Below are 15,063 nucleotides of genomic sequence, written 5' to 3'. Positions count from 1 at the left end.
AAAAATTATTGTAATCGACTAGCAATGGATTTTTGAGACTTGATATATGTTTATACATTGTAGAAAATTGTAAATAAATAAAAAAAACACCAAACAATTTTTTTTTAGTGAGGTCCAAAAAAGGGGGGTCCATGCCCCAAATACCTGTGCTATAAATTAGATTTCTACTTTCAAAACAAAATTTCATGGGGATACAGCGCGAATCATGAATAAGAACTTATTGCAAAAATAAACCAAGGTTTACTTTTATAAATTGTTATTTGGATGGAGAGTTGTCTCATTGGCACTCACACCACATCTTCCTATATCTATACCAAGAATAAAAATAAAGTGATAAAACTGTGTCTGTTATGCATAAGAACATATATAGATAAAGCGTGAAGATGCTTAAATATCAAAGAAACAGAATATTTAAAAAGTAAAGTAATACTTTTTAAAGATTAACCGAATGAGCAGAATGATTGCCGGAAAACGATAAAACAATCTATGTCAAATAACCGCTACGTATTGCATCAAAACTCTCGGCACTCTGCATCTAGGGAAAGTTACCGTTAAAAATGCCACACAAAACCCGCTGCATTGGCTTATATGTGTGAACGTTATTCGATAACGTCAGGAACGATAACTCATGGCGTAACGTCATTCGGTATCGTGTTACCTTAAAGCAAGAGCTTGATATATTGTAGAGATACCTGTCTATTCTTGAAACAATATGTTTCATAGAAGCATACACATTGTTCCCCGTTTTTTTCATTTAAAAGTAGATCATTTTAACTTATCATAGTTTATACATTGTTTTCCACAGAAACAATATGATAATTATCACTGATTGAAAATAGTTTGTTTAATGTCAAGTTGCAAATATTTCAATCATATTCAAAACAGTTTTTTTTAAATTTTAAAACATCAATTTGTCACAAGCATTTTTTTTTTAGATGAAAAGAAACATGGGATATACCTTGATCATGTTCTTCATAAATTTCTACATCTACTATCAGGTTACTTTCCAAAAATCTCCTGCCCATTAATGCTGCCATTACTTTAGTTATAAGAATATAATCTGTAGGCAAATCTGGAAATAAAATAAGACAATTAAAAAAAAATATTAGTTTCTGTCCATCATTCTTTTAAATTATTCCTAGACTTTCTAAAAATTGAGAGAGACTTTTAAGTGTATGAAACTTTGAAGTTTATTAACCATACCCCATTTCAAAGATTATAAGTGTTTCCTATAGAAAAGTTACAAAATAATTGATATTTGACATCGCAGAAAATACCACAAATAATATCTGAGGATTCTTTGTACTTTCGACCTTTTTTATACTTTATCATTATCTTTTCGGGAGTTTCGTTTAAACTTTAAATCTGGTAGAAAATGTGCTTTTCTATGCACACTCACAACCAATGGTAAATATTCAATCAGTCTACCTTGTTTTTAAATTGTTTTTTTTTCAAAAGAAGGAAGCATTGTTGAACTTTGTGAACTTGAAGGCTGCACAGTGGTCTTTAAGTGTTTACATCCACTGCATTTGAACTCTGATCGATAGCTGTCTCTTTCGCAATCATACCATATCTCCTTCCACATGGATTGTTGATACAGCACAATTGCCATTGATTGTATTCCACATACAATTTACATGTGTTTTCTTCTAAGTATATAATACTGTATATCATTTTTTTTCTCTCACTTTACTACTGGCATATAAAGAAACGCCAAAATTTGACTCCACATATATTTCCTTGCATATCCTATCATTTATGGCTGTTTGAAAGACTTTTAATCAGATGTACAGTAGTTGTCTTTTGTTTATGTAATTTATACGTGTTTCTTGTTTCTCGTTTTTTTATATAGATAAGACCGTTGGTTTTCCCGTTTGAATGGTTTTAAACTAGTAATTTTGGGGCTCTTTATAGCTTGTTGTTCGGTGTGAGCCAAGGCTCCATGTTGAAGGCCATACATTGACCTATAATGGTTGACTTTTATAAATTGTTATTTGGATGGAGAGTTGTCTCATTGGCACTCACACCACATCATCCTATATCTTTTTAATTATTGTGTCTTTTATGTTGTTTGAGAGATCACAAGAGTATATATACTTCATAAAAACATCTGTTTTCATAATGTCAACACAGCAACCATTGACTGGTTAAAAATGTTTTTTAATGGTGTTCCATTGATTATTGTCATCACCCTAACGTTTTGCATGTAATGTAAAAAAAAATGACATTTACACAGATTTTAGTATACCTTGTGTCTCTAATGTTCAAAACCATCAACTTTTATTATACTCCAATGTGAAAATTTTAATTTCCTTGAAAGTGTTTTTTTTTCATTTGTGGTACTCATTTATTTGATATTGATTAACTGTTAGTTAAAGTCATATGAAACGAGTGACTGGTGAAAAATAATGTTTATCCAATTCTTGAACCAATGCATTCATCTATCATAAATTTAGTATTCTGTGCATGATTTTATCATTTTTTAAGGATCCATATAAAGTATAATCGTAAAAAAAAATCACGATCTGTTATGATTTGAAAATATGGCAGCTAATTAATTGTCCTGTTTTGAGGCTGAAGTGAACAGATTGTCACCTTATAGTAAACAATCAAAAAAGAAGCATTGATATTGAGTGCAGGTTATTCAGTGTACACCACATTTTTGAAGTTATTTCTTCATAGACAGAAAAAAATATGATAGTTATTCCTTAAATTAAAAACGTATTCATAATTTTTTTTTTTATTTGAAGTTTCATTTGATTTAAAGTAAATTTATGTTGATTACAACTTTAACAATTCAATACAGTTATTTTTTCCTTATGTATTTTCCCATTCAGTGAAATTTGTACGCAATGAAAATTAAACCTCCCATCAAATTGTGAAAAAAAGCCAAGACGTGAAAAATCTTATATATGGTAATAATTTATATACCACAAACCAACAAAATATAGATGAGTGAGAAAATCTGAGACCACTGTTTGACTTACCTAATTGTGAACTCAGTGGTTTAATCAAGTTATGGTTCTACATTATCCACTTGACAAACTCTGATCTGCTGTATGATTTAACAACACTAATAAAAACATAAATTCGCTACAGAAGTGTTTGCTTTGCTCTGGGAAACCTGAAAATCATTTAAAAATAAAACATGAGATGCATAATTTCAAAGGTACAGAGGTTTCTGTGTTTATATTCAAACAACATAGGAACAAACAAATCTTTTGACTTACGTTAATTTCAGAATTTTTGAAGGCTTTTTATTATTGCATATTATGAGACTGGTTAAGTATCGCAACTAGATATCATTGAGATGGGAGCCATCTCTGTGGGCCCCGCTGTCAATAACGTGGGGTAAATAAGTTGTATGGATAATCTGATATGAAGCATTATTTGAAGTTATTACATAGTCTCATGTGTGATTTTGATCTAAGATTTTAAGTTAAAACTGATAAATATTCTCATCTTACTTTCATAGTATAATAGTGATATGACTGCATGATGTGAACTCATTGATTACTACTCTAAGGTGACTTCTGGATATATGGATTGATGTTTGAACAATATGTTTAAAGGTGCTGCCCAATTGATATTTGTCACATATTTTTAGAATTATGCCTTCAATATATTATGACCCACCAAGTATAAAGTATGAAATATTAATGGTTCTCGAGAGGTAGAGCGGACACAATTTGTTAAGAACAACGAACAGATGGACAGACCGACAGACTGATCTTAGACCTAGGATGCATACATTATGACACATTCTCTTGTGTTGGTTAATATATATGTTAAGTTGAAAATGTTTGTCAGGTATAAAGTATGAAATAATAACAGCTGTCCTCTCAAAATATAATGTGGATCAAATTTGTTAGCGATGGACAGACCAACAGACAGACAGACCTTTGACCTAGGAAGTGGTACATATATCATGACACACCCTCTGGTGTTGGTTAAAATAGATGTCAAGTATAATATTTGAAATCATAACGGTTTTCAAGATATAGAGCGGACACAATCTTCACCACAGGACACAGGGTTGTCAACTGAAACCAAAGTTTTTTTGACGTTGACCTTTGACCTAGGAAGTTGTACATACATCATGACACGCCCTCTGGTGGTGGTTAAAATGTATGACAAGTATATACTTTGAAATCATAACGATTATCTAGATATGGAGCGGACACGATCTTCACCACAGGACACAGGATTGTCAACTCGAAACCAAAGTTTTTGACCTTGACCTTTGACCTAGGAAGTTGTACATACATCATGACACACCCTCTGGTGGTTGTTAAAATGGATGTCAAGTATAAACTTTGAAATCATAATGGTTATCTAGATATGGAGCGGACACGATCTTCACCACAGGACACGGGGTTGTCAACTGAAACCAAAGTTTTTGACCTTGACCTTTGACCTAGGAAGTTGTACATACAACATGACACACCCTCTGGTGTTGGTTAATAATCATGTTAAGTATTAAGTATGAAATCATAACGGTTCTCTAGATATGGAGCGGACACGAAAGTGTTACGGACGGACAGACGGACGGACAGACGGACGGACGGACAGACTGATCACTATAGGGCGACCCGCCGTTGGCGGGGCCCTAATAATAAGATCTCATTGGTTGATGTGCCTTGACATCAACCAGTACCATTTCTAGCTATGTTAGGAAAACACTAAATAATATTGAAATGTTACTTATAAATCATTCATAAGGTCTTTGCTTACATGAAAGTACAGCCAAATTAAGCAAAAAGTTCCTATAACTCCTGTAAAAATCATTAATGAATAGAACACACCCGCGAAATCTCGGGAATTAGAGCTTGGTTGAAAGTAATGTAAACTGTTGACAGACAGTTGTAGGGAGATTTTTTGTAAAAGATTTTGTGTCTGGAGAATTTCAGTAAAAGATTGCATGTCTGGAGAATTTTAGAAAAAGGTATTAAAATTCATAGGTACTTGAAAACAGTTTCAGCCCTCTCTCTTGTTTCCAAAATTTGTTATTTTTTTTTTTCTTTCTGTTAAATTCTATCATTTTCGTGTTTCTGTACACTATGAACATACGTATACTATAAAAAAAAGTGTATTTGCTATCAACTATCAATTTTAAATTTCTTCTTGACTCCTAGGTGATCATCACTGCTATTTATATAAAGAGTCTCCATCAAAGCGATAATTATTGTCCTGTCCCTGAGTACTCTTATGAAATTTTTGTCCAAGTTTAAAACTGGAAGTCATGTTTGACTAAAAAAGGAAATTGCAGGCATTTAAGCTTGGTTGAAAGTATGTTAACTATTTTAGGATGATTTTTTGTAAAAGATTTTATGTCTGGAGAATTTAAGAAATGATATCAAAAGTCATATAGGTACATGGAGACAGGACAATATTTTTAAGCTCTCTCTCTTTTTTTCAAAGTCCGTGATTATTTTGGTTTCTGTTATAGTCCATTATTTTCACGTCTCTGTATACAAAGAACATACATATCTATATTATAAATATTAAAGTGTATTTAATTTTTTATTAACTATTAATTCTAAGTTTCCATACCTGCCAACTGTCACTATTTGTGGGGGATTTCCCCCATGGAGGCTCCAAAATTGAAATTTTGAAAGAGCCATTTTGTCCACAATTTAAACAAAACAATTAATTTTACAATGACATTAAAATGTATTTGCAGGCCCCCTTGAAGGTTCTTTTTTAGGACTATGACAGCCATCTTGCACGCCAAACCCCCTTGGGGATTTTGAAAAGTTTGCAGGTATGAGTTTCTTCTCCATAGCGATCCTTTTTATTATAGTAGTATACTAATCATAGTATACATGCAGATAATGGCGAAATAATTGTCCTGTATCCGTCAGAGTACTTATGAAAATTATGTGTAAGTGAAACCGAGGTTTAATAGTAGTGGTTCTTACCATCTAAATACCACGATATCACGCTCTGATTGGCTTATTTATTCTTCATTTTTATTATCTATCATACAATTGGTTTTCCGTGTTAAAACCAGTAGTTATGTCTGTCTTAAAAGTCAGTCAGATGTCGGAAACAATGTATCCGGACACCTTTATTTTCGTTTTTCTTCCAAAATAACCCAAACTGAATACTCATGAGAATGGATGACAAATGCGACTATGCATGGTACCTATAGGACATAGAGGTATGATGATTAATTTATTGTGGGAGGAAGAGAAGTGACACACAAAATGAGAACTTCTCGTTTAATAGTATAGATACCCTGATTTTTCTATTCCTTGATTCAGAAATTCAAGAGAAGATAATCAGCCAAAATTGTTAAACTTAAAGTTACAGAAAGAAGTTGTGATGACCTGATGCATCTTCGCTAGCCAAGGGTTATGATCCACTCTCGTTCTCTTCACCCTTGGCGGATTGAGATAAAATTTTGGAGACAAAAGGTAAGGATTTTTATTGGTTGCAGTCGGAACTCGCTGCATCCAATTAAAAAGCGCCTATAACATGATCACGTGTAAATGTAGAAAGTGTTTGTAAACAATTGCCACGTGTTTATTTGGCAACAAGTCTTTAAATTCTTTAAACATACGACTATATTTAGTGACAACTTGAATGTTTTTAATCAATTAATAGAAGTTCCTGTGTATGTTTCATGCACAAATGCATGAATGTTGACGTATATTTTCGTTTCCAGCTTTATCAAGTGTGTAGAATCTAGACGGTACCGTGTTTTTACCTCCAAATTGAAGAGTTCAAGTGCTACCATTGGTCAAGAATAATGTATTCGGAATGGGTGTGACTTTAATCTTCCGATAGATGGCACAACATTGTTTTCACAAATGTTGGCTTAATCTGCCAAGGGTGAAGAGAACGAGAGTGGATCGTAACCTTTGGCTAGCGAAGATGGACCTGATGGTTCCATTCCCTGATTTTCAAAATTCAAGGGGAGATAATCAGCCAAATAGATAAACTTACAGCTTCAGGTAAGAGTAGCTATACCCTGATGGTTCTCTTCTGTCATAAACTTCATTAGATGCTGGAAAAACAAATATCTGAACACTTTTAATTGGATTAAAATTATTATAACAAGATGACAAATTAGTTATCACATTTTCAATAAAAGTAAAATTTCAATTTTCACTCTGATCAAATGCAATAGATATATATATTGGGGTAAACACTTTATTTTGGCATTAAAATTATAGATAATTTTGTAGGGAACTTGTGTAAGGTACAAAGTTTCAAGTTGATTGGACATCAACTTCATCAAAAACTTGACCAAAAAAATTTAACCTGAAGCAAGACAGACGGACAAACAAACAAACAAACGAACAAATGAACAAACAAACAGACCAACTGATCGTGAAACATAATACCCCTAGGTTGAGCATAAAAAATAATCCTCATTTTCATGTATCTAACAATGATCAAACCCATTCCTTTACATTCAATAGTTAGCAAATTCTGTTTTATACCTTAAATAATGGGATACTGCATTAGAATGTTTAGTCTATGTTTTCCAATATTCCTCAATTTTTTTCCTTTATAAAATGCAAATGAAAAATAAAAGATACCCTTTTACCATTTTTATTGGTTTTAACATACCGTAAAGGCATTGTATCAAGAGCTGAGGATATTCTACAGAACCATGATCTCCTTTAAGTACCTCAAACACTTGTTTCTCAAAATTCTAGAATAAAAAAGACAATAATTGACTAACAAAAAGATCTTTTTTTATTAGTTAGTGGCTTTGAACTAGCTGTCAGATAACTGCAAGTACTGTCAGATCTGTTCCTAGTTTCTTTTTGTTGTTGGGATGTACAAGTACCCGGCCACATCCACTTGAATTTTTGTCCATCTGATGAGTTAAGCCTTTTTCAACAGATTTTTATAATTCATTCTTCTGTTGTACTGTTATACCAATGTCCCAGGTTAGGGGGAGGTTGAGATCCCGCTAACATGTTTAACCCGCCGCATTATGTATGTATGTGCCTGTCCCAAGTCAGGAGCCAGTAATTAAGAGGTTGTCATTTGTTAATGTGTTACATATTTGTTTTTTGTTCATTTTTGGTACATAAATAAGGCCATTAGTTTTCTCGTTTGAATTGTTTTACATTGTCATTTCAGGGCCTTTTATAGCTAACTATGCGGTATGGGCTTTGCTTATTGTTGAAGGCCGTATGATGACCTATAGTTGTTAATTTCTGTGTCATTTTGGTCTCTTGTGGACAGTTGTCTCATTGCCAATCATACCATATCTTCTTTTTTATATTATATCAGTAGATAAAAGAGAGAACTCAACCCAAGTTTCTATTGATTATTTCTAACAGAAAAAGTGTCATACTTAAATGGGATTTTTAATAAGGAAAACTTTTGGACAATTTATCTAAACAAGAATACATAATCTAAAATTGACAAAGTTTCAAGAAAACTCATAATGATTAGGAACTATTATGTTTTGACAAGGTGTTGCTAAGCAATCGGATAAAATCAAGCTTAATGTGAGCTTAAAATGGTACACTACCCTTTGAAAGGTCCATGAGTTTGCTGATGGAAACCCCCAAAATAATTTGGAAAAAAAAGCAATGCAATGCAAAATGTTTATGGCGAACATTCTGAGAAATTTTCAATGTAGGGGAAGTTGCTGATATTCAAAAGTTGAACAAACAAATGAATAGACAGACGAAGAAAATAACTCACAGATGGACCCATTACTAAATACTGCCTGCTTTTAAAAGCAGGCCAGGGGTACATAATACAAGAGGCTCTCAAGAGCCTGAATCGCTCACCTTAATTTTTTTGGTTAAATCTCTCATCAATGATTATTTTGGCTTTTCAATTTATTTAAATGTTCTTTGAATCGTCCTATTTTCTTCAAAAGCAAAAAAAAAATCATTTTCTCCTATGTTCTATTTTAGCCATAGGAGCTATGTTTCTGACATACAAGGAAATGAAATATAAAATTTATACTAGATACTCTGAAACTCATTTAGCCTAAGTTTGGCTGAAATTGATACAGCAGTTTCAAAGGAGAAGATTTTTTAAAGTAAGTCAACATGATGAACAAATTGTGAAAAAAGTCTTTAAAGGGCAATAACTCCTTAAGGGGTCAATTGACAATTTTGGTCAAATTGACTTATTTGTAGATCTTACTTTGCTTAACATTTTTGCTATTAACAGTTTATCTGTATCTATAATAATATTCAAGATAATAACCAAAAACTGCAAAATTTCTTTAAAATCATCAATTCAGGGGCATTATACCTGAAAAACCAGTTACCCAATTCGGCTGAAAATTTCAGGACAGGTAGACCTTGACCTAATAAATACTTTAACTTCTTGTCTTATTTGCTCTAAATGCTGGAGTTTTTGAGATATAAGCCAAAAACTGCATTTTACCCTGTGTTCTATTTTTAGCCATGACGGCCATGTTTTTTGACGAAATAAAAAATAAAGCACAAACTTTATTTTATACACCCTACTGATCATTCAGTTGAAGTTTGGTTGAATTTGGTTTAGTAGTTTTAGAGGAGAAGATTTTTTAAAGTTAGCAAATATGATGAACAAATTGTGAAAAATTGTCATTAAAGGACAATAACCCCTTAAGGGGTCAATTGACAATTTTGGTCATATTAACTTAATTGTAGATCTTACTTTGCTGATCATTTTTGCTGTTTACAGTTTATCTTTATCTATAATAATATTCAAGATAATGACCAAAAACTGCAAAATTTCCTTAAAATTACCAATTAAGTGGCAGCAACCCAACAATGGTTTGTTTGATTCATCTGAAAATTTCAGGGCTGATAGATCTTGACCTAATGAACATTTTTATCCATGTCAGATTTGCTCTAAATGCTTTCGTTTTTGAGATATAAGCCAAAAACTGCATTTGACCCCTATGTTCTATTTTAAGTAACGGCGGCCATGTTTTTTGATGGATCAAAAATCGAAGCACACACTTTGTGCAGGATAATCTAAGGAACAATCATGCTAAGTTTCATCCAAATCCATTCAGTAGTTTCAGAGGAGAAGATTTTTTAAAGTTAGCAAATGTGATGAACAAATTGTGAAAAATTGTCATTAAAGGACAATAACCCCTTAAGGGGTCAATTGACAATTTTGGTCATATTAACTTATTTGTAGATCTTACTTTGCTGATCATTTTTGCTGTTTACAGTTTATCTTTATCTATAATAATATTCAAGATAATGACCAAAAACTGCAAAATTTCCTTAAAATTACCAATTAAGTGGCAGCAACCCAACAATGGTTTGTTTGATTCATCTGAAAATTTCAGGGCTGATAGATCTTGACCTAATGAACATTTTTACCCCATGTCAGATTTGCTCTAAATGCTTTCGTTTTTGAGATATAAGCCAAAAACTGCATTTGACCCCTATGTTCTATTTTAAGTAACGGCGGCCATGTTTTTTGACGGATCAAAAATCGAAGCACACACTTTGTGCAGGATAATCTAAGGAACAATCATGCTAAGTTTCATCCAAATCCATTCAGTAGTTTCAGAGGAGAAGATTTATTAAAGTTAGCAAATGTGATGAACAAATTGTGAAAAAATGTCATTAAAGGACAATAACCCCTTAAGGAGTCAATTGACAATTTTGGTCATATTAACTTATTTGTAGATCTTACTTTGCTGATCATTTTTGCTGTTTACAGTTTATCTTTATCTATAATAATATTCAAGATAATGACCAAAAACTGCAAAATTTCCTTAAAATTACCAATTAAGTGGCAGCAACCCAACAATGGTTTGTTTGATTCATCTGAAAATTTCAGGGCTGATAGATCTTGACCTAATGAACATTTTTACCCCATGTCAGATTGCTCTAAATGCTTTCGTTTTTGAGATATAAGCCAAAAACTGCATTTGACCCCTATGTTCTATTTTAAGTAACGGCGGCCATGTTTTTTGACGGATAAAAAATCAAAGCACACACTTTGTGCAGGATAATCTAAGGAACAATTATGCTAAGTTTCATTCAAATCCATTCAGTAGTTTCAGAGGAGAAGATGTTTGAAAAATTGTTAACGACGACAGACGACGACGGACGCCAAGTGATGAGAAAAGCTCACATGGCCTTTTAGGCCAGGTGAGCTAAAAATGCATTTTATCATAGTTTTTCTGAATTCTTTCACCTGCACTGCACTTCATAAAAAATTCCTGGATTGGCACAAATAAAACATCATAATAGAAAAAAATCCTATATTTCCCATATTGTCAATTCTTGGATTGGCTAAAATAAAAAACATTGTATAGAAAAAAATTCTTATATTTCCCATTTCTAAAGACAAACCAATAGAAAATGATTTAATACTTTCTTATTCATTTCAACATTTCAACATTGTCCTCCTTTTGAGAAAGGCTAATACATAAAAGAATAGCAAATAGAAAAGGTGGTTGTGTCAAAGAGACAACTACCCAACAAAAGAGCAGAAACAGACAGATCTGTGCTTTAGCTGGTGCCTAAACAATAATGTATATTATTATGCCACTGAGTGAACTAAATGTCTGTGATTTTTTATGTTTGACTTACCCGGACTAAAAAAATCCAGAGAAATTCAATGAGTAACAGCTTCTGTATAACCACTCTTGTAATGAGTTAATGTAAGACTGTAGGAACTGTGTTAACGGTAATAGACATACTTCTACTGGTACCAATAGTCTCTTCAGGGATAGTAATACAGTCACCACATCATTCACAAATAAATTGATCTATAATAAACAAATAATACCAGGATAATTTGTCGACTATCCAAGAAAAATGATATAGTTTATATATTATTCTTAGAGGATTTGACTAAATATAAAAAAAATTATGGTATGATTGCCTATGAAACAACTCACCACCAGATACCAAATGATATAAATACATGATTATTTACCTTGTTTTAACCAGCCTTTTGAATAAAGGAACACATTAATTCTATAGACTATAATGACCTTGCTTTTGTCTGTCAATGATATGTTTATAATGTTTAAACTTTTCTAAGATAATTACCCTGTATGCCATAATTCAACACAATACACTAACAACATGTGATATATGACAGAAATCTGATGGATTCTGGGACGTCTGCTCCTTCCAATCATCACTATCTGTATAAATATTGGAAAGTAGAAAAAAAATCATAATTCATTAAATAACTTAAGCTATACATGTAGTTGTAAATCTTAATCTGCTGAGATTTCAATGAATAGTTTTGTGATCTATCTCCTGTCTCAATTAGATTTTCAAAGTCTTTAATTAAGTTTTCCTAACAATATTTCCCCCTTATTGGATAATGCAGTGAAAAATTGATCTATATTTTTGAATTGAAATCTCCCCTAATTCTCTAAGGTATTATAGTCCTTCATTATAAAACCTTATCCTTCAGATTGTTTCCAACACAAAGATTGGAACATACATGTATACAATGGAAAAATTGAAGTATTAGCTGTTGATAGTTATCAAAATAAGTTTAAACAGTAATCTTACATGTAAGACCTGCTGAGAAACAGGGTTATACAAAGCCTTAAATTACAATATACCTGTCATTTTCTGTTGCTGTGAAACAGGGTTATACAATTTTAGCCTTAAATTACAATACTGTGGATTCAATGATTTCTTGAATATTTAAATTCATGGTTCGCCTCTACCAACGAAAAAACACGAAAATCGGTATCCAACGAAAATGAATGAATCCACAGTATAAGCTGTTCATAGTTAAAAGTTTAAATAAGTTTTAGGAGGCTCGAGGCTATAATCACTTTATATAAGAAATTCCTGATAACTTGATATTTTGTTCCTTTAAGTAAGTAGATCAAAATAATGAAATAAAATTAGGGGGTCACCGTTCATTTAAGAGCTCCATAATTGACCGAAAAAAGAAGGTGATTTTGCTATTTTACAAAGGAATAATAGGCGAAAATTGTGTGTTGACATACTTAGATTTTAATAACGGATTCAATTTATATAAGATGTTGTTTAAATTTGTTTTCCAACAAGCACAAGTATATATAGTTTTACATGTTAAGGTAAAAAAAAATATAGGTCACCGTTGGTTTTAGAAAAAAATTTCACATTCTTTATCCAATTTTTCATTTTTGGCGGGAAAGGACAAAGAGAGAAAACATCATCTGCATTACCTTCTTCTTACAAAATTTAAGAGAATTAAATTACAGATTTCCATGAAAATAACTATTCAAAGAGAATTGCAAGTGAAGTTCAGAAAGAGGAAACAAATTGGGGTGGGTCACATTTTAGTAGAGATAAAATCCTTATTATGATTTATCAAGGTATAAGATCCTGTAGTGAAATGCAGGTCAACATTGGATTTAATGTCATATAATCAAATCATAAGGTCAAATGTCAAAGGTCATATATTCATATTTCAACTGTCAACCTAGGATTGTAGGGAACATTTTAGATAATTTTGAAAACAAAATACCAAACGCTTAGAGTGAAAAATGATTCACATTTGCCATTTAATTCCCTGTCATATCTTGCGAAATGGTATAGGTTTTGCTCATTTTTGAAGGCAGTACCAATAGATTGGTCTCTGGTCTCTGGTTTCAGTTGTCTGATTGGCAATCATATCATTTCTCATTGGCAAAAATACTGTATCTCCTTATTTATATATATATATATCTAATTGTATCAATAAGGATTTCCTATGCTTTTAACCAATGAGAAAATAGAAAATATGTAGTCATATAATAACTAAAGTTATTGTCTCAAAAATTATTGTTTTCAGACAAGTACACAGACATCCCCCTACCATTATGTGACCACAATCATTCCTGGTCGTATAAATACAATTAGCAATAAAAATGTTGAAACACATGTTTCGATTTGCAGCAGTCATTAATTTAACAAAATTATTTTATTCATATACCACTATAACCTTTCAAAGTGCACTAGTGCTTTTAAACCTATTCAGAAATCCCTCATTTTCCTTCTTTTTTTTTTATTATTTCACTCATCATCCCTTATAACAAATGTAATAAATGAACAACAATTGTAAGACACAGTTTATTTCTTTAACTCCATTTTCAGACACAAGCTCAAACATTTTATATAAAGTTAAATATTGAATATATATAATTGTATCTTAGACTGGGTAACTTTAGAAACTAATGGAAAATTGCAGAAAAATGTTATATGAAATTTTTCCATAATAATTTCTTAAGATTGATTCCTAAATAAAATATGGAAATATAACAGATATTTCAAAAATTTGTGAAATTTTCTTTGACTGTTGAAATCTATGTTTTATTGACAAATTTGGTATCTACAATATATCAGAACTGATACTCTACAATATATCAAAACTGATACTCTACAATATCAGTCTGCAAGGTTAGCCACTAGTCCGATGCCCCAGACTAGTAAATATTGATTCGGACTAGTGAAAATTTTCAAAATTTAATATAGTCATATAAGGACAAATTTTGATATTTAGTTTCCAGACTAGAAGATGGAAAAGTTTTCTGTGCAGACTGCAATATATCAAAACTGATACTGATTGTTACATTTGACAACTAGAAAAACTGCAAGCCATGCCCAATAATCGACACAAACACTGTCCAAAGTTTGACGACTTGGTAATATAAGTAATATCCATATTTATCCCTGGCAAACTCAAAAGACATTAAGATGTAAAATATAAAGCACACAAGGGATTTTCCATTTTGTTAAGAGTCATAAAATTTTAAATAAATACATTATGTAGGTTGAGATATTGAAAATACACATCTGGAACAGAATGTAGAAAGGACCATAGATACCAAAAAGTACTATATACTACCCACTTTTCTAGCAGAGGGTTTTAAAGCAAATAAAGGGTTTGTGCGGAAAGTGTATCATAGGATATTTCTATATAAATGTAAGACATGTGAAAGAGTTGAACTTTTCTATATTCAAATCTGAATTTGCCACACAAAAACTAGAGGCTCTCAAGAGCCTGTGTCGCTCACCTTGGTCTATGTGCATATTAAACAATGGACACAGATAAATTCATGACAAAATTGTGTTTTTCTGATCATGATGTGTTTGTAGATCTTACTTTACTGGATATTCTTCT

The 15,063-nt window shown here is 31.8% G+C and overlaps 1 protein-coding gene across 4 annotated transcripts in view; it reads right to left on the bottom strand.

The window, feature by feature from the left end:
- The window catches only part of LOC143072453 (uncharacterized), a 38,324-nt gene that overhangs the window by 5,386 nt on the left and 17,875 nt on the right, over window positions 1–15,063 (bottom strand). The window contains exons 5-9 of one of the 4 annotated variants that reach the window (XR_012977188.1): window positions 11,645–11,713; window positions 7,582–7,666; window positions 6,952–7,012; window positions 2,988–3,124; window positions 959–1,072 (exon numbers count right to left, since the gene is read on the bottom strand). Coding sequence is in view for 2 of the 4 variants with exons in the window: in XM_076247376.1 (XP_076103491.1) it covers window positions 6,952–7,012; window positions 7,582–7,666; window positions 11,645–11,713 (215 nt within the window). In the remaining 2 variants the exon portion in view is untranslated. Of the gene's footprint in view, window positions 1–958; window positions 1,073–2,987; window positions 3,125–6,951; window positions 7,013–7,581; window positions 7,667–11,534; window positions 11,714–11,999; window positions 12,098–15,063 lie in introns of those variants that run through there. The other 3 variants (XM_076247376.1, XR_012977189.1, XM_076247377.1) reach the window with 3 other exon arrangements.

This window comes from Mytilus galloprovincialis, chromosome 4 (genome assembly GCF_965363235.1).
Source record: "Mytilus galloprovincialis chromosome 4, xbMytGall1.hap1.1, whole genome shotgun sequence".
Taxonomy (NCBI): Eukaryota; Metazoa; Mollusca; class Bivalvia; order Mytilida; family Mytilidae; genus Mytilus; species Mytilus galloprovincialis.
The sequence above is the reverse complement of the archived record's forward strand: the minus strand, read 5'-3'. Positions and strand labels throughout refer to the sequence as shown.